We start from the raw sequence: 17,992 nt of genomic DNA on the forward strand, positions 1-17,992 counted from the left end.
AGGTTACTACAGGAGGTTCGTCCAGGACTTCTCTAAAATTGCAACTCCCATTGTAATACCCGGCTAGACTCCGGTATCGGAATTCCTATCGTCCGGTGGAATCTCGGATGTCGGAGACCTCTAGAAGGGTAGAATCATGTTTTATAAAAATGTTTTCATGTTTTAATGGTTTTAAGTATGAAATTAAATGAGTTTTTGCATGAAAAGTCCTTGGAGGAAAACCCAGGTTCGGCCGCCGAAAATCAAGTTCGGCCGCCGAACGTGCATGCGTTTTGGAGGCACGTTAGGCCCCCGAAAGCATGAGTGAGGACAGTCCAGGTTCGGCCGCCGAAAGTCAAGTTCGGCCGCCGAACATTTTGCATGGATGCGGAGGCACATTCGGCCCCCGAACGTGGCCTGGCCAGCCACTATAAAAGGGTCTCTTTGGTCCGCACGGGCGAGCTTTTTCTTCCCCATTGTCGGCCAAGGTGAGTCTCCACCGCTCCTCCCTCAATCTTGAGTGTTTTCTTTAGATCTTTCATGGTTTTCATGGGTTTTAACTTCTATTTTGAAGATTTTCAAAGTTTTGAGCAAGTTTTGAGCTTGGAGACCCAAGGAGCTAAATCTCTCCCAACTCCAAGTTAAATCGCCCCTACTCTCGATCTTCAAGAGGTAAGAGTCGATTTCTGAGTTACATTATGTTTTAAACAAGTTTTATGCAAGATTTATGGGTAGAAATGCATGTTAGGGTATATGTTGAACTTATGGGTCTTTGATGCTTTGATGAACAATGTATGTTGGTTTTTGTGTGTTTGTAGTGTTGTAGTTGGGGTATATGATAGTTTGAGACCCCTAGGTGTGATGTATGATGAGTATGCATGTTTTGGTTGAGTCATAGGCATGATTTATGGTTTTGGGAGGCAGGAGGTTCATTTGAACCAAGTTTCTGCCCGTTTGGCAGAAACCAGGTTCGGCAGCCGAAGGAAGTTTCGGCCGCCGAACCCCTCTTGTGGAGGCAGCATTCGGCTGCCGAAGGTGCCCCCGAAAAGAGACTTTCGTCTCTGTCTAGCACTTTCGGCCGCCGAAGGTGCCGCCGAACCTGCCTGACTTTCGTCTCTGGAGGGACTTTCGGCCGCCGAACCTGCCGCCGAAAGTGCCCTGTCCAGCCATTTCATGCATGATTTCCTATGAGCTTTTCATGATGTTTTAGGGGGTTTTTGGGGAGTATATTAGAGTCTTGTTTAAGTATGTTTGGTCCCTCATTTGAGTCCGCCTGTGTAGGTTCGGACCCGAGGAACCGAGGACCCCAGCAGTGATAGCTGCTTCAGAGTATTGTCAGAGCTAGCCAGAGGTGAGTGGAATAACCTTAAGTTTTAAAATAAATGAATATGAATTTTGAGCATGATCCATGCATCATAAATGCCATGAGATATAGTAGGTTGTTTGCATTAGTATTCACGAATATGTTGCATTGCATTTATGATCATGATGTTGATGTGGATTGGTTATTGGATGACCCTTTAGTCCTCATATGATATGATGATGTTATGGCATGATATGGTATGGAAGTCCAGGTTGTACCCATTCTACGTCCCTGGCACGATGTAAGAGAAAGTCCAGGTTGTACCCATTCTACGTCCCTGGCACAGTTGGTCCATATGATATGTTATGATAAGGGAAAGACCGGTTGACCCATTCTACGTCCCGGCACAGTTGGACCTATGTAGAGGACTATAGGTGACAATACCATCCGAGATGTGATTTGTTGTGATGTGTTGCATTCCATGAGAGCATGAAAATTTAATATATTGTTTTCTACTATTCTGCTCACTGGGCTTTGTAGCTCACCCCTCTCCCCTAACCCCAGATGTGCAGGTACAGGGTAGACCAGGAGGTTAGCCAGAGTTTGAAGTATGTCTTATGTTGTAATAGTTAGTTTGTGGACATGACAGTTGTATTATGATGTAATGTAAGAGTTTTCAGTACATTATAGTTATGTTATGTGTAATGATATTGAGGATTAGATATTGTGCTTGACATTATGTATTGAGGTATCCCTTTTATTACATGATCAAAATGTTTTATAATGTTATGGAAGCCAACTCATCTCATGATGTATTTGCCCATTGAGGCATTGTTGAGGTCCCACAGAGGGATCATAATTATGATTATGACTATGTACAGTATATGTTCAGGTTGAGTTGGATGTCTGAAAGAAAGGTTTTTAAATTTTTATGTATTTTCTTGATCATGTATGGGATTAAACAGGTTTCCAGGATGTATGTTTGGCTTGCTACGGGTCCCGGCGGCCTTAAGTCGACCCGGATCCTAGCGCCGGTAGCGGTCCGATTTTCGGGTCGTTACAGAATGGTATCAAAGCCCTAGGTTCATAGGATCGGACCTAGAGTGTCGGGCTCATAGATGTTATAGAAGGTCAAGCACAATAGGAAGGTCATGTCCACTAGGATAGGATGTTGAGTCCTGTCTTGTATGATGATGTGAAATGCCATGACTTTATGCATGTGCAGTAATGATATGCTATGATATGAATGATATGTATATGTGATGAGGGTTCATGTGTGCCCACATGAACCATATGATGCTAATGTTTGTATACGGTTTTTCAGAAAACAGGATGAGAGGAACTCGTCGATCTGCACGATTGACTGGAGTGCCACCTGAGGATGAGGGCACGAGCGCCCGTCCTCCTACATTGCCTAGGGCAATGTCTTGTAGAGCCAACAGAGAAAGGGTGTCAAGGGACCCTAGAAGGTCTTTTGATGCTAGCAGAAGGGGGACAGATAGAGGAGGAAGTTCTTCCGATGTGAGGGAGGTTACAGGAGAGGATCAGAGGAGGGATGGGAACCTGGATGTGAGCATGGAGGAAGAAGGGACAGGGGAGTCTCAGGGAGGCGTTCAGGCCTCGGGGTATGGTTTTCCACCCCATTATCCACCTTTCCCCCAGGGTTCAGGGTATCCGATGGGAGGTACGTCGGATTACTCCAGTTTTAACCCCTACCCTACCTACATGCCCTATCCACCTTTCTACCCACCTTACACGCAGTACCCAGCTTATCCACCCTCACCTTTCTATCCAAACCCGGCAAACCCCACCTCGGGGAATGCTGCACCTCCACCTCCACCACCTACAGAACCAGTAGCCCCGGTTACTCAACCTCCTAGACCTAGCTCAACTGATGGGAGCAAGGTAAAGATGACAGATTACCTCAAGCTAGATGCTCCCAAATACAAGTCAGGGGATGACCCCTTTGAGTATCTGAGAGTAGTGAAGACTATAACTGATGAGCTAGGGGCAAGTGACAGCAGGGCCATTCAGATGGCAGGGTTCACTTTAAAGTGCAAGAAGGCACGGGAATGGTTCAAGTGTTATGTGGACCCGAGACTAGACGGTATGACATGGGAGGAATTTGCGAATGAGTTCGCTGGATGGGCTTTTCCAGACAGTTCTAGAGAACTGAAAATGATTGAGTTTGAGCAACTGAGGCAGTCAGAGCACATGAGTGTAGAGGAGTTCACGGATAAATTCTTGGAGCTATTGCCTTTTTCAGGGCAAGCTCTAGATTCAGATACGAAGAAAGCCAAGAAATATGTTATGAAGCTGCATTCCAGGTACTCCTCGTTGGTTCAGTCAGCTGAGAGAGAAAGTTTCCACACTGTGGTGGATATGGCTCGAAGAATGGAAGCAAGTGCTATAGTTGAGGGGTCAGTGAAGCAGTCAGTGACCCAGTCTTCAGGGGTTAAGACCCCAGGCAGAGGAGGACCAGGTTTCTCTTCTCAGAGCTCAGGAAAGAAGAGGTGGGATAACACCACCAGGAAGTCGAAGAAGAATAAGTTTTGGAACAAGTTGAAATCCGGTCTGGGATTTGGCGGTGGCTCGAGCTCAGGCTTAGATGGTACAGAATGCCAGAGATGTGGAAGACCGCACAGGGGAGTGTGTCGAGCTGGGACTAATACATGTTTCAGATGTGGACAGGAGGGACACATGGCTCGGGATTGTCCTAGAGCGCCTTTTATGGGCCAGCCCCAGCAGACAGCTTCTGGTAGTGTGGCACAGCTAGCAGTTCCAGCCACAACTCAGGGCAGTGGCAGAGGTAGAGGGAGAGGGGCAGCCTCTTCTTCTGGTTCCCGAGGTGAAGGTCCATCAGCTCCAGCCAGGATCTTCACCATGACTCAGCAGGAGGCTAACACATCCAACACCGTGGTGTCAGGTAATCTCGTCATTGGGTGTTCTGATGTGTATGCATTAATGGACCCGGGTGCATCTCATTCATTTATTGCTCCGAGAGCCGTTGAGAGGTTGGGTCTGATAGTCTCTGGGTTAGAGTGTCCCCTATGGGTCAGTGGACCCAAGTGTGACCCGTCAGTGGCAGTGTCAGTCTGCCAGTACAGTCCAGTTTTTATTGAGGGAAGATGCCTCTCCGCCGACCTTGTGGTTCTAGATTTGACAGACTTTGACGTCATTCTAGGGATGGATTGGCTATCTACCCATGGTGCTACCTTGGACTGCAGGGACAAGGTAGTCAGGTTCAGAGATCAGAACGGGTCAGAGGTCGTCTTCAGAGGAGACATGAGGGGCACACCTAGAGGTCTGATATCAGCTCTTCAGGCTCGTAGGTTGCTTAGGAAGGGATGTCAGGGGTACTTAGCTCATGTGAGAGAGCTAGACAGTCAGGTCAGGGAGCCGGCCTCGGTGCCTGTTGTCAGAGAGTTTCAGGATGTCTTTCCTGATGAGCTTCCAGGTTTACCACCTGCTAGGGAGATAGAGTTCGAGATCGAATTGGTGCCTGGAACTAGACCGATCTCTATCCCTCCCTACAGGATGGCCCCAGCAGAGTTAAAGGAGTTGAAAGAACAGTTGCAAGAGCTGGTAGAAAAGGGTTTCATCCGACAGAGTACCTCACCTTGGGGTGCTCCGGTCTTGTTTGTGAGGAAGAAGGATGGATCCCTTAGACTTTGTATCGACTACAGGCAGTTGAACAAAGTCACTACCAAGAATAGGTACCCATTACCTAGGATCGATGATCTATTCGACCAGCTAGCCGGAGCGGGTTGTTTCTCCAAAATAGATCTAAGATCGGGATACCATCAGCTAAGGATAAGGGATGAGGATGTGCCGAAGACAGCCTTCAGGACCAGATATGGGCATTTTGAGTTCCTTGTAATGCCGTTCGGGTTAACCAACGCCCCTGCCGCATTCATGGATCTCATGAACAGAGTGTTTAGTCAGTACCTGGATCACTTCGTTATTGTCTTCATAGACGATATCTTAGTGTATTCCAGGAATGCAGAGGAGCATGCCCATCATCTGCGGTTGGTCTTGCAGACTTTGAGGGAACATGGCTTGTATGCCAAGTTCTCTAAATGTGAATTCTGGCTGAGGAGCATTTCGTTCTTGGGGCATGTAGTGTCAGAGAATGGTATAGAGGTAGACCCCAAGAAGACAGAAACTGTGGCTAACTGGCCTAGACCCACTTCAGTGACGGAGATCAGGAGTTTCTTGGGTTTGGCAGGTTACTACAGGAGGTTTGTTCAGGACTTCTCAAAGATAACAGCTCCTCTAACCAGGTTAACCAGGAAGAATCAGAAATTTCTGTGGACCGACCAGTGCGAGGAGAGTTTTGAAGAGCTTAAGAAGAGGTTGACTTCAGCACCAGTTTTAGCTCTGCCATCTAGTGATGAAGACTTTACAATCTTTTGTGATGCGTCCCGTGTGGGACTGGGTTGTGTACTAATGCAGAATGAGAGGGTGATCGCTTATGCTTCTAGGCAGCTGTAGAAGCATGAGTTGAATTACCCCACGCATGACCTAGAGATGGCAGCAGTAATCTTTGCACTCAAGATGTGGAGGCACTACCTCTATGGGGTGAAATGTGAGATCTTTACAGATCATAAGAGCCTGCAGTACATCTTGAGTCAGAGGGATCTGAATTTGAGGCAGAGGAGATGGGTGGAGCTGCTGAGTGACTATGATTGCAAGATTCAGTATCATCCGGGTAAGGCGAATGTCGTGGCAGACGCCCTAAGCCGGAAGTCACTAGGCAGTTTATCCCACATATCGGCAGAGAGGAGGCCAGTGGTGAAGGAGTTCTACAAGCTTATTGAGGAAGGTCTACAGATGGAGTTGTCTGGTACAGGTGCCTTGGTGGCCCAGATGAGAGTGGCACCCGTGTTTCTGGAGCAGGTGGCTCAGAAACAGCATGAGGACCCGGAGTTAGTGAAGATTGCCAGGACTGTTCAGTCAGGCAATGATAGTGAGTTCAGATTCGACAGTAAGGGGATCCTCCGCTATGGGAGCAAACTATGTGTACCAGATGACATAGGGCTAAAAGGAGACATTATGAGAGAGGCTCATAATGCGAGATACAGCATTCACCCCGGAGCCACCAAGATGTATCAAGATCTAAAGAAGGTTTATTGGTGGCCAGCTATGAAGAAAGAAGTGGCACAATTTGTGTCAGCCTGCGAAGTGTGTCAGAGGGTGAAGCTGGAACATCAGAAGCCGGCTGGAATGCTTAACCCGCTACCTATTCCAGAATGGAAATGGGAAAATATAGCTATGGACTTCATAGTGGGGTTACCGGCGGCGTCCAACAGAGTGGACTCCATATGGGTGATTGTGGACAGACTCACCAAATCTGCTCACTTCATTCCTGTCAGGAGTGGCTACTCTGTGGACAAGTTGGCGCAGGTATATGTGGATGAGATCGTCAGGCTGCATGGGGTTCCTGTTTCGATAGTGTCAGATAGAGGGCCCCAGTTCACCTCCACATTTTGGCGGAGTCTGCAGAATGCCATGGGTACTAGGTTGGATTTCAGTACTGCCTTCCACCCCCAGACTGATGGACAGTCAGAAAGGACCATCCAGACTATCGAGGATATGCTCAGAATGTGTGTGCTGGACTTTGGCGGTTCTTAGAGGCAGCATCTACCTTTGGTGGAGTTTGCCTACAACAACAGCCATCATGCTAGTATCGGGATGGCTCCATATGAAGCTTTGTACGGAAGGAAGTGCAGATCACCTGTTTGCTGGGAGGAAGTTGGAGAAAGGGCCTTGGCAGGGCCTGAACTAGTAGAGATCACCAGCAGGGTGGTACCCATAATCAGAGAGAGAATCAAGACTGCTGCCAGCAGACAGAAGAGCTATGCAGACGTCCGCAGGAGACAGTTAGAGTTTCAGGAGGGGGATCTGGTATTGCTCAAGGTGTCTCCAATGAAAGGAGTGGTTCGCTTCGGGAAGAAAGGTAAACTAGCCCCACGATACATCGGACCCTTTGAAATCTTGCAAAAGATTGGGAATGTGTCGTACAAGCTGGATTTGCCTGCTTCGATGGAAAGAATCCATCCGGTTTTCCATGTTTCAATGTTGAGGAAGTTTGTGTCAGATCCGAGCAAGGTTCTTAGTGAGCCTGATGTGGAGGTCCAAGAGGATCTCACCTATGTTGAACAGCCAGTACGGATCATAGACACCCAGATCAGAAAGTTAAGAAACAAGGAAATCCCGATGGTGAAAGTCCTGTGGAACCACCACAACTTGGAAGAATGCACCTGGGAGACACGGGAGTCTATGCTCCAGCAGTACCCTCATCTCTTTTAAGGTTAGATCCCTACGTGTTTATGTGCCTTGTATGTATGTTATGTTTTATGCCATGCTTTGTGTGCTAGTTGAGGTACATTCGGGGACGAATGTTCTTAAGGGGGGGAGAATGTAATACCCGGCTAGACTCCGGTATCGGAATTCCTATCGTCCGGTGGAATCTCGGATGTCGGAGACCTCTAGAAGGGTAGAATCATGTTTTATAAAAATGTTTTCATGTTTTAATGGTTTTAAGTATGAAATTAAATGAGTTTTTGCATGAAAAGTCCTTGGAGGAAAACCCAGGTTCGGCCGCCGAAAATCAAGTTCAGCCGCCGAACGTGCATGCGTTTTGGAGGCACGTTAGGCCCCCGAAAGCATGAGTGAGGACAGTCCAGGTTCGGCCGCCGAAAGTCAAGTTCGGCCGCCGAACATTTTGCATGGATGCGGAGGCACATTCGGCCCCCGAACGTGGCCTGGCCAGCCACTATAAAAGGGTCTCTTTGGTCCGCACGGGCGAGCTTTTTCTTCCCCATTGTCGGCCAAGGTGAGTCTCCACCGCTCCTCCCTCAATCTTAAGTGTTTTCTTTAGATCTTTCATGGTTTTCACGGGTTTTAACTTCTATTTTGAAGATTTTCAAAGTTTTGAGTAAGTTTTGAGCTTGGAGACCCAAGGAGCTAAATCTCTCCCAACTCCAAGTTAAATCGCCCCTACTCTCGATCTTCAAGAGGTAAGAGTCGATTTCTGAGTTACATTATGTTTTAAACAAGTTTTATGCAAGATTTATGGGTAGAAATGCATGTTAGGGTATATGTTGAACTTATGGGTCTTTGATGCTTTGATGAACAATGTATGTTGGTTTTTGTGTGTTTGTAGTGTTGTAGTTGGGGTATATGATAGTTTGAGACCCCTAGGTGTGATGTATGATGAGTATGCATGTTTTGGTTGAGTCATAGGCATGATTTATGGTTTTGGGAGGCAGGAGGTTCATTTGAACCAAGTTTCTGCCCGTTTGGCAGAAACCAGGTTTGGCAGCCGAAGGAAGTTTCGGCCGCCGAACCCCTCTTGTGGAGGCAGCATTCGGCTGCCGAAGGTGCCCCCGAAAAGAGACTTTCGTCTCTGTCTAGCACTTTCGGCCGCCGAAGGTGCCGCCGAACCTGCCTGACTTTCGTCTCTGGAGGGACTTTCGGCCGCCGAACCTGCCGCCGAAAGTGCCCTGTCCAGCCATTTCATGCATGATTTCCTATGAGCTTTTCATGATGTTTTAGGGGGTTTTTGGGGAGTATATTAGAGTCTTGTTTAAGTATGTTTGGTCCCTCATTTGAGTCCGCCTGTGTAGGTTCGGACCCGAGGAACCGAGGACCCCAGCAGTGATAGCTGCTTCAGAGTATTGTCAGAGCTAGCCAGAGGTGAGTGGAATAACCTTAAGTTTTAAAATAAATGAATATGAATTTTGAGCATGATCCATGCATCATAAATGCCATGAGATATAGTAGGTTGTTTGCATTAGTATTCACGAATATGTTGCATTGCATTTATGATCATGATGTTGATGTGGATTGGTTATTGGATGACCCTTTAGTCCTCATATGATATGATGATGTTATGGCATGATATGGTATGGAAGTCCAGGTTGTACCCATTCTACGTCCCTGGCACGATGTAAGAGAAAGTCCAGGTTATACCCATTCTACGTCCCTGGCACAGTTGGTCCATATGATATGTTATGATAAGGGAAAGACCGGTTGACCCATTCTACGTCCCGGCACAGTTGGACCTATGTAGAGGACTATAGGTGACAATACCATCCGAGATGTGATTTGTTGTGATGTGTTGCATTCCATGAGAGCATGAAAATTTAATATATTGTTTTCTACTATTCTGCTCACTGGGCTTTGTAGCTCACCCCTCTCCCCTAACCCCAGATGTACAGGTACAGGGTAGACCAGGAGGTTAGCCAGAGTTTGAAGTATGTCTTATGTTGTAATAGTTAGTTTGTGGACATGACAGTTGTATTATGATGTAATGTAAGAGTTTTCAGTACATTATAGTTATGTTATGTGTAATGATATTGAGGATTAGATATTGTGCTTGACATTATGTATTGAGGTATCCCTTTTATTACATGATCAAAATGTTTTATAATGTTATGGAAGCCAACTCATCTCATGATGTATTTGCCCATTGAGGCATTGTTGAGGTCCCACAGAGGGATCATAATTATGATTATGACTATGTACAGTATATGTTCAGGTTGAGTTGGATGTCTGAAAGAAAGGTTTTTAAATTTTTATGTATTTTCTTGATCATGTATGGGATTAAACAGGTTTCCAGGATGTATGTTTGGCTTGCTACGGGTCCCGGCGGCCTTAAGTCGACCCGGATCCTAGCGCCGGTAGCGGTCCGATTTTCGGGTCGTTACACCCATGACCAGACTGACTAAGAAGAACTAAAGGTTTGTGTGGACCGACCAGTGCGAAGAAAGCTTTGAGGAGCTCAAGAAGAGGTTGACTTCAGCACCAGTGTTAGCTCTGCCATCTAGTAATGAAGACTTCTCAGTCTATTGTGATGCGTCCCGTATGGGACTGGGTTGTGTGCTAATGCAGAATGAAAGGTCACGGGCTGTGAGCGGTAACAGGGCCGGTCGAAAGGGGCCGGGCTGTTACAACTGTTCAGTCAGGCAAGGATAGTGAGTTCAGATTCGACAGCAAGGGGATCCTCCGCTATGGAAACAGATTATGTGTACCAGATGACGTAGGGCTGAAGGGAGACATTATGAGGGAAGCTCATAATGCCAGGTACAGTGTTCACCCTGGAGCCACCAAAATGTATCAAGATCTGAAGAGAGTGTATTGGTGGCCAGCTATGAAGAGAAAGTGGCACAGTTTGTGTCAGCCTGCGAGGTATGTCAAAGGGTGAAGCTGGAACATCAGAAGCCGGCTGGAATGCTCAACCCGCTACCTATTCCAGAGTGGAAATGGGAGAACATAGCTATGGACTTCGTGGTGGGGCTACCGGCGACGTCCAACAGATTGGACTCCATATGGGTGATTGTGGACAGACTCACCAAATCTGCTCACTTCATCCCTGTCAGGAGTGGCTATTCTGTGGACAAGTTGGCGCAGGTGTATGTTGATGAGATCATCAGGCTGCATGGGGTTCCTGTTTCAATAGTATCTGATCGAGGGCCCCAGTTCATCTCCAGGTTTTGGCAGAGTCTGCAGAACGCTATGGGTACCAGGTTGGATTTTAGCACTGCTTTCCATCCACAGACGGACGGACAATCAGAGAGGACCATCCAGACAATAGAGGATATGCTCAGAATGTGTGTGCTGGATTTTGGCGGTTCTTGGAGGCAGCATCTACCTTTAGTGGAGTTTGCCTACAACAATAGCCATCATGCCAGCATAGGGATGGCCCCATATAAAGCTTTGTATGGAAGGAAGTGCAGGTCGCCTGTCTGTTGGGAAGAAGTTGGAGAAAAGGCCTTGGCAGGGCCTAAGCTAGTAGAGATCACCAGCAGAGTGGTGCCCATCATCAGAGAAAGAATCAAGATTGCTGCAAGTAGGCAAAAGAGTTATGCAGACATCCGCAAAAGGCAAGTAGAGTTTCAGGAGGGGGATTTGGTGTTGCTCAAGGTGTCTCCAATGAAAGGGGTGATTCGGTTCGGGAAGAAGGGTAAGCTAGCTCCACGGTACATCGGACCCTTTGAAGTCTTGCAAAAGGTTGGGAATGTATCGTACAAGCTGGACTTACCTGCTTCAATGGAAAGAATCCATCCGGTTTTCCATGTTTCTATGTTGAGAAAATTCGTGTCAGATCCGTGCAAGGTTCTTAGTGAGCCTGATGTGGAGATCCAAGAGGATCTCACCTATGTTGAACAGCCAGTATGGATCCTAGACACCCAGATCAGAAAGCTAAGGAACAAGGAAATTCCGATGGTGAAAGTCCTTTGGAATCACCACAACATCGAAGAGTGTACCTGGGAGACACGGGAGTCCATGCTCCGGCAATATCCTCATCTCTTCTAAGGTAAGTTTTATGTGCTTTGTAGGTATGTTCATGTTTGTTGCTTTGCTTATGTGTTTGGTGAACATTCAGGGACAAATGTTCTTAAGGGGGGGAGAATGTAATACCCGGCTAGACTCCGGTATCGAAATTCCTACCGTCCGGTGGAATCTCGGATGTCGGAAACCTCTAGAAGGGTAAAATCATGTTTTTATAAAATGTTTTGATGTATTTTATGATTTTAAGTAAAAACGAAGTTGAGTTTTTAAATGAAAATAGCCTTGGAGGAAGACCCAGGTTCGGCCGTCGAATCCCAAGTTCGGCCGCCGAACGTGCATGCGTTTCGGGAGTGCTTTAGGCCCCCAAAAGCATAAGTGAGGGAAGTCCAGGTTCGGCCGCCGAACCTTATGTTCGGCCGCCAAACATGGCATGCATGCGGAGGCACGTTAGGCCCCCGAAAGTGGCCTGGCCAGCCACCTATAAAAGGGTCTCCTTGTTCGAATGGGCGAGCTTTTCTCCCCGTTTTCGGCCAAGGTGAGTTCTCCGCCGTCCCTCATCGATTTTGAGCTTCTTCCTTCGAATTTTCATGATTTTCTTATGAGTTTTCACTTGGTTTGAAGATCTTTGAACAAAAGAGCAAGTTTGGAAGCTTGGAGACCAAAGAGTGGATTTCTCCCTACCTCCAAGCTAGGATCGTCTTTCCTCTCGATCTTCAAGAGGTAAGCTTAGATCCAACCTTTCTTGCATGTTTTAAACAAGTTTTATGAAGATCTATGGGGTAGAAATGCATGTTAGGTTATTGTTATGTTTATGGGTTTATGTATGAACAATGTGGGTTGTTTGATGTGTTGTAGTTGGGGTTAGGATAGTTTGAAGCCCCTAGGAGCTTGTATGCTTGAGTATGCATGTTGTAGAATAGGAAAATGCATGATTGAGTGAGTTGGAAGGCATTTGTGCATGTTGGAGCCGGGTTTTTGCCCTTTGGGAGAAACCAGGTTCGGCAGCCGAAGGGACTTTCGGCCGCCGAAGGTACTTTCAGCCGCCGAACCTGCCTGTGGAGGCAACTTTCGGCTGCCGAAGCCTGCCCCCGAAAGTAGACTTTCGTCTCTGGAGGGGACTTTCGGCCGCCGAAGGTGCCGCCGAACATGTATGAGTTTCGTCTCTGGAGGGAACCTTCGGCCACCGAAAGTGCCGCCGAAGGTGCATGACTTTCGGCTCTTGAGAGACTTTCGGCCGCCGAACATGCCGTCGAAAGTGCCCTGTTCAGCCCTCCTTTGCATGAATTCCTTGATTGTTTTAAGGTATTTTAGGGGTTTTTTGGGGGATATTTTTAGAGTTATGTTTATGTATGTTAGGTTCCTCATTTGAGTCCACCTGTGTAGGTTCGGACCCGAGGAACCGAGGACCCCAGCAGTGAGTTCAGCTGCTTCGGTGTTTGTCAGAGTCAGCCAGAGGTGAGTGGAACTAAACTTAATCTTTTAAATTGAGAAATTAAATGTTTTTATCATGCTTCATGCATCATGATTATGCAATAGGATGATTGCATTAGATTTCACGAATATGTTGCATCGCATTCTTTGTTGTTGATGTGGGTGAATGTTGAATGACCCAATTAGTCCCTGAGGAAAGACTAGGACCCCATTCTACGGCCTGGCACGGAAATGAAAGACCAGGACCCCATTCTACGGCCTGGCACGGATATGGGACTCGAAGACCAGGTGCCTAGAGGAGGCCCTGGGGCAATGGTAAGTAATGTATGATATGACAGGAAGACCAGGACCCCATGCTACGGCCTGGCACGAAATGATGCTGGGACTATTTGGTGACAAGTTCACCCAACCCTTGATGTGAATTGTCTGAGTTATGATGCATTTCATGTGAGCATGTTTGTTAACATGTTTTTATGGTTCTACTCACTGGGCTTGTTAGCTCACCCCTCTCCCTTAACCCCCAGGTTTGCAGGTACAGGATAGAGCAGGAGGTCGGATAGAGTAAAGTCTTAGTCATGTAATAGCTCGTAGTGGACATGATGGATATTGTAATGTAATGTTGAGTTATGTAATGTAATGATGATATTGAGGTTTAGAAGTGTGCTTGACCATAGTATGTTGTAAATCCCTTTTTAGATACATGATCTTAAATGTTTATGGATGATTATGTTTAACCAAACTTAATGCATGATTATGTCACCCCATTGGAGCATTGATGAGGACTCCAAGGTGGGGTTAATATTAATGACTATGTTAATGCATGCACAGGTTGAGTTTGGTTCATGAATGAAAAAGAAAAGTTCAATTTTTTTATGTATGTTGTTGATCATGTATAGGATTAAACAGGTATTCAGAATGTATGTTTGGCTTGCTACGGGTCCCGGCGGCCTTAAGCCGATCTGGATCCTAGCGGCGGTAGCGGTCTGATTTTCGGGTCGTTACAAGAAGTATCGACTGTCACATGGACATATGCCCATATTTAACCCTTAACCCAATTCATTCTTTCATTATGATACTACAAATAAAAACAAGCCTTCAACCAGAAATATCTCAAGACCATTGAAAAGATAGATTAATTCTATTCACGATCCTCAATCTATCATCACATACAAAACTTGATATTATCCTCAATATCAATGAAAGAAAAAAAGTAAGCAAACACACACACAAAAAAGAATGAAACAGATAATGAAAATATAAACATAAACTAGAATGTAAACATACAAGAGCACAAAAAGGAAAAGTTATAGAACTCTTTTAGATGATGTTGAAAATGCTCTCCCAAAATATCATCTATAATTTTATGCAATCATTGAAGATTATATGCATTTTCCATCTCTATTTAGTTAACCTTGGCATCCATTCTACCCAATTATGCTTGTTGTTTCTTACTCTTTATCCTTGAAGAAACAATCGAGAAGATGAAGAGGCATTGCTAATCTTAAAAGGTAGACAAAAAGATTAGAGTGATGTAAAGACTTGATGCCAAATTCTCAGATCTCTAATGGAATCTCCTTTGAAATTTAGAATTTTAGGCTGCAAATACTAGATAAAAGTAAAAAAGTATTTCTTTAAGCTGCCTTTTATTTTAAGGGTTTTGACAAATAATTTTAATTTTCAAAGTCTTCAATTTAGGACTTTCAATTACCTATGATGCCATTTTCGACTGCTAAAATTTCCCTTAATAGTAAGAATATTTTATTGCACTCTTACAAAATGGAAAGTAAACACTCCATTTTCTATTCTCAAGCTGAGAAATCCTATCTTTTTACAATCGTTTAAAGTTCTATCTCAAATTAGCAAATTTTCATGTGGTTTTGATCATGGTATCATAAGATTTAAACTTTGAAGAAGTTTGATACCAAGGCATTGCTGGACAATGGCGCAAATCAAAACTTGGTGTCCAGTGATGTGGCTGCCTAAATGTAGCTGAAACTTTTCAAGGAAATAGGATGGATGAGAGCTGTGGATCAGCCAGCTAAATCATTGCTAGGTGTGGCACATGGTGTTCCCATAGAGATTGGCTCTTGGCATGGGAGTATTAATCTGAATGTGGTTGAACTGAAAGACTATCACATGGTGATTGGACTAGATTTCATGGAGAAGGTACTACCTCTGTCCTTCACTGAAGATGGGTGTATTCAATTCAAAAGTGGTGGCATGGACTATAAAGTTGTTGTTGAACGAATCCCTGTTGGTGCAAGAATCCTTTCGGCAATGCAAGTTTCAAAAGGAGTGAAGAGAGGGGAGGAGACATATCTTGTGGCTTACAAGGACGAATGTATGATTTCCAACTCACTTTCTGTCCCTAATGAAATTGTGTCAATTCTGGATGAGTTTATGAATGTGATGCCACCCGAGCTGCCCAAGAAATTACCACCAAGGAGAGGAATGGATCATGCCATTGAATTGGAGCCTGGTGCTAGGCCTCCTGCCAAGGCCTCCTGCCATGGTCCCTTATCGAATGGCATCCCCAGAACTTGAAGAATTGAAGAAATAGCTTAAGGAGCTGCTGGATGCAGGGTAAATTCAGCCATCAAAGGCGCCCTATGGTGCCCCGGTGCTATTTTAAAAGAAATATGATGGGAGCTTAAGGATGTGCATTGACTACCGGGCCCTAAACAAAGTAACAATAAAAAACAAGTATCCCATACCATTAGTGGATGATCTGTTTGATAAATTGGGCAAAGCTCAGTGGTTCTCTAAACTGGATTTACGGTATGGGTATTAGCAAGTGCGGATTGCCAAAGGAGATGAGGAAAAGACCACTTGTGTTACAAGGTACGGTTCCTATGAATTTCTTGTGATGCTATTTGGCTTAACAAACGCACCTGCTACTTTCTGCACATTGATGAACATAATTTTTCACCCATATATGGACAAGTTTGTGATAGTCTACTTGGATGACATTGTTGTCTAGAGTATCTTTACAAGATTACATTCAACATCTTAAACTTGTGTTCCAAATTCTACGTGAAAATGAGCAGTATGTAAAGCCAGAAAAATGCTCATTTGTCCAACCAGAAGTTATGTTTCTGGGACACAAGATTGCTAGTGGCCAACTCAGCATGGACTCAGCCAAGGAGAAGGCAATTATGGAGTGGGAACCACCTATGATTGTGTTGCGATTGCGGTCATTCCTTAGGTTGGTGAACTACTATAGAAGATTCATCCAAGGGTATTCCAAGAGGACAACCCTCTTGACTGATTTGCTGAAGAAAAACATCACAAGGGAGTGGGATGAGTGACTGTGCGGTTGTCGAAGCTGGTAAAAAAATAACCTTTTTGGTTATCAACAATTTTACAACTGCAAATAGTGGCAAAATGATCGAATCCACAAGGAATTGATACTTACCTAATTTCCTTATCAAGACCAAGTAAATAAAATGAAGTAAAATAAAAGGGGGGTTTTGAGATTGATTGAATTAAACTAATACTGAAAGAAATAAAGTAAAGCAAATAATTAAAGTAAAGAAATTCAATAATGAGAAAAGCTCTAGTTGAAGAATTGGATCCACTTCAGTTGTTAGGATTGATCACTGATACTTAGGTTCCTTTATTTGATTCAATAAATTAGTTATGGAGGTGGAAGACGCTTCTTACCACCATATCCCTCCTTAAACATAAATCCATTAGGGAACGTCCTCTAATTAATTACTAATCAATAAGTTGCCAAGGAACGTCCTTGGGCCTTTGGCATCTAACAACTGTCAATTGCATTAAGAAATAGAGAGACCTAATTCTAGCTACCCCAATGTATGGTGATTTTGCTAGATCATGCAATTTCCTTAGTTTTCACACCAAGAGTTACTTGTGTTTGAATAATCCAAGCAATTACGGACTTAAAACTATCCAAACTAACAGATTATTACTTTGCAATCAAGAATCAATGGGTCCTATTGATCTAAACAACAAAGCAACAATGGAATTAAGCATGAAATTCCATAAATATTGATAAACAAAAGATAAACGATGTATGTTCAGATCTCCCGGTGCCTTTTCTTATCACAAAAAAGGTGGGGAATGTGTTTTATCAAGTTGAGTTGCCACCATAATTGAAGATTCATCCAGTTTTTCATGTAAGATTTCTTAAACCTTACCATGAACACCATGAGGATCCAAGCAGGGGTCAATCTCATAGGGCACCACCAACGATGGTAACCTCATTTGATCGTGAAGTGGAGGAAATGTTGGCAGATCGGATAATTAGGCAACGGGAGATCTCGAATTACATCGAATTTTTTATTAAAAGGAAAGGACTGCTAGACACCGAAATGAGTTGGGAGAAGGAGGCTGAATTGAAGCAGTTCAAGCAGTAAATTGATGCCTACAAAGCAAAGGAAACTGGACGAGGGTGTCAAGAGCTTTGGTGGGGGAGATTGTCAACCTCCAAATTTTGCCCCACAAAAATTCTACAAGGAGGAAGACTGAAACAACCATAGGTGAGTGGCAGGCCGCTGGAAGCTGGCAGGCCGCTAGATGTTGGCAGGCTGCTAGGAGCTGGTAGGCAGCTGGAGGTTGGCAGGCCATTGGGAATGATAGGCCACTGGGAGAAAGCACCGCAGGATGGGCTGTGCGCGCAAGGAACATGCTGGTAGACTCCTGGGAGCTAGTAGGCCGCGGGAGGCTGGCAGGCTACTGGGAATGATAGGCCGCTGGGAGAAAGCACCGCAGGATGGGCTGTGCGCTCAAGGAACTGGGTATGCTGATTGGGCTGCCAAGCACAGGCACTGGCCATCCATGGGCTGGATACGAGGAAGTCCACTCAAGGGCTACTGGGCCGTTCTCTGTGGTAGACCTACGAATCCAGCAAGACTGCCAGGCTGGGGAAGATTCTAAAATTGGGGCAAGCTTGACCAACAGACCAAGACTGCTAGGCTGGGGAAGATTCTAGAATTGGGGAAGTTTAACCAGCAGACC

The 17,992-nt window shown here is 45.2% G+C and overlaps 1 protein-coding gene across 1 annotated transcript; it reads left to right on the plus strand.

Moving 5' to 3' along the window:
• Positions 1-15,668: 15,668 nt before the first annotated feature.
• LOC110612573 (uncharacterized mitochondrial protein AtMg00860-like) lies at positions 15,669-16,320 on the plus strand. Its single transcript, XM_021753352.1, has 2 exons — positions 15,669-15,790; positions 15,993-16,320. Exons 1-2 carry the CDS (start codon positions 15,669-15,671, stop codon positions 16,318-16,320), a joined length of 450 nt encoding a protein of 149 aa, XP_021609044.1.
• Positions 16,321-17,992: the final 1,672 nt, after the last annotated feature.

Source organism: Manihot esculenta, chromosome 4 (assembly GCF_001659605.2).
Source record: "Manihot esculenta cultivar AM560-2 chromosome 4, M.esculenta_v8, whole genome shotgun sequence".
In the NCBI taxonomy this organism is placed as follows: Eukaryota; Viridiplantae; Streptophyta; class Magnoliopsida; order Malpighiales; family Euphorbiaceae; genus Manihot; species Manihot esculenta.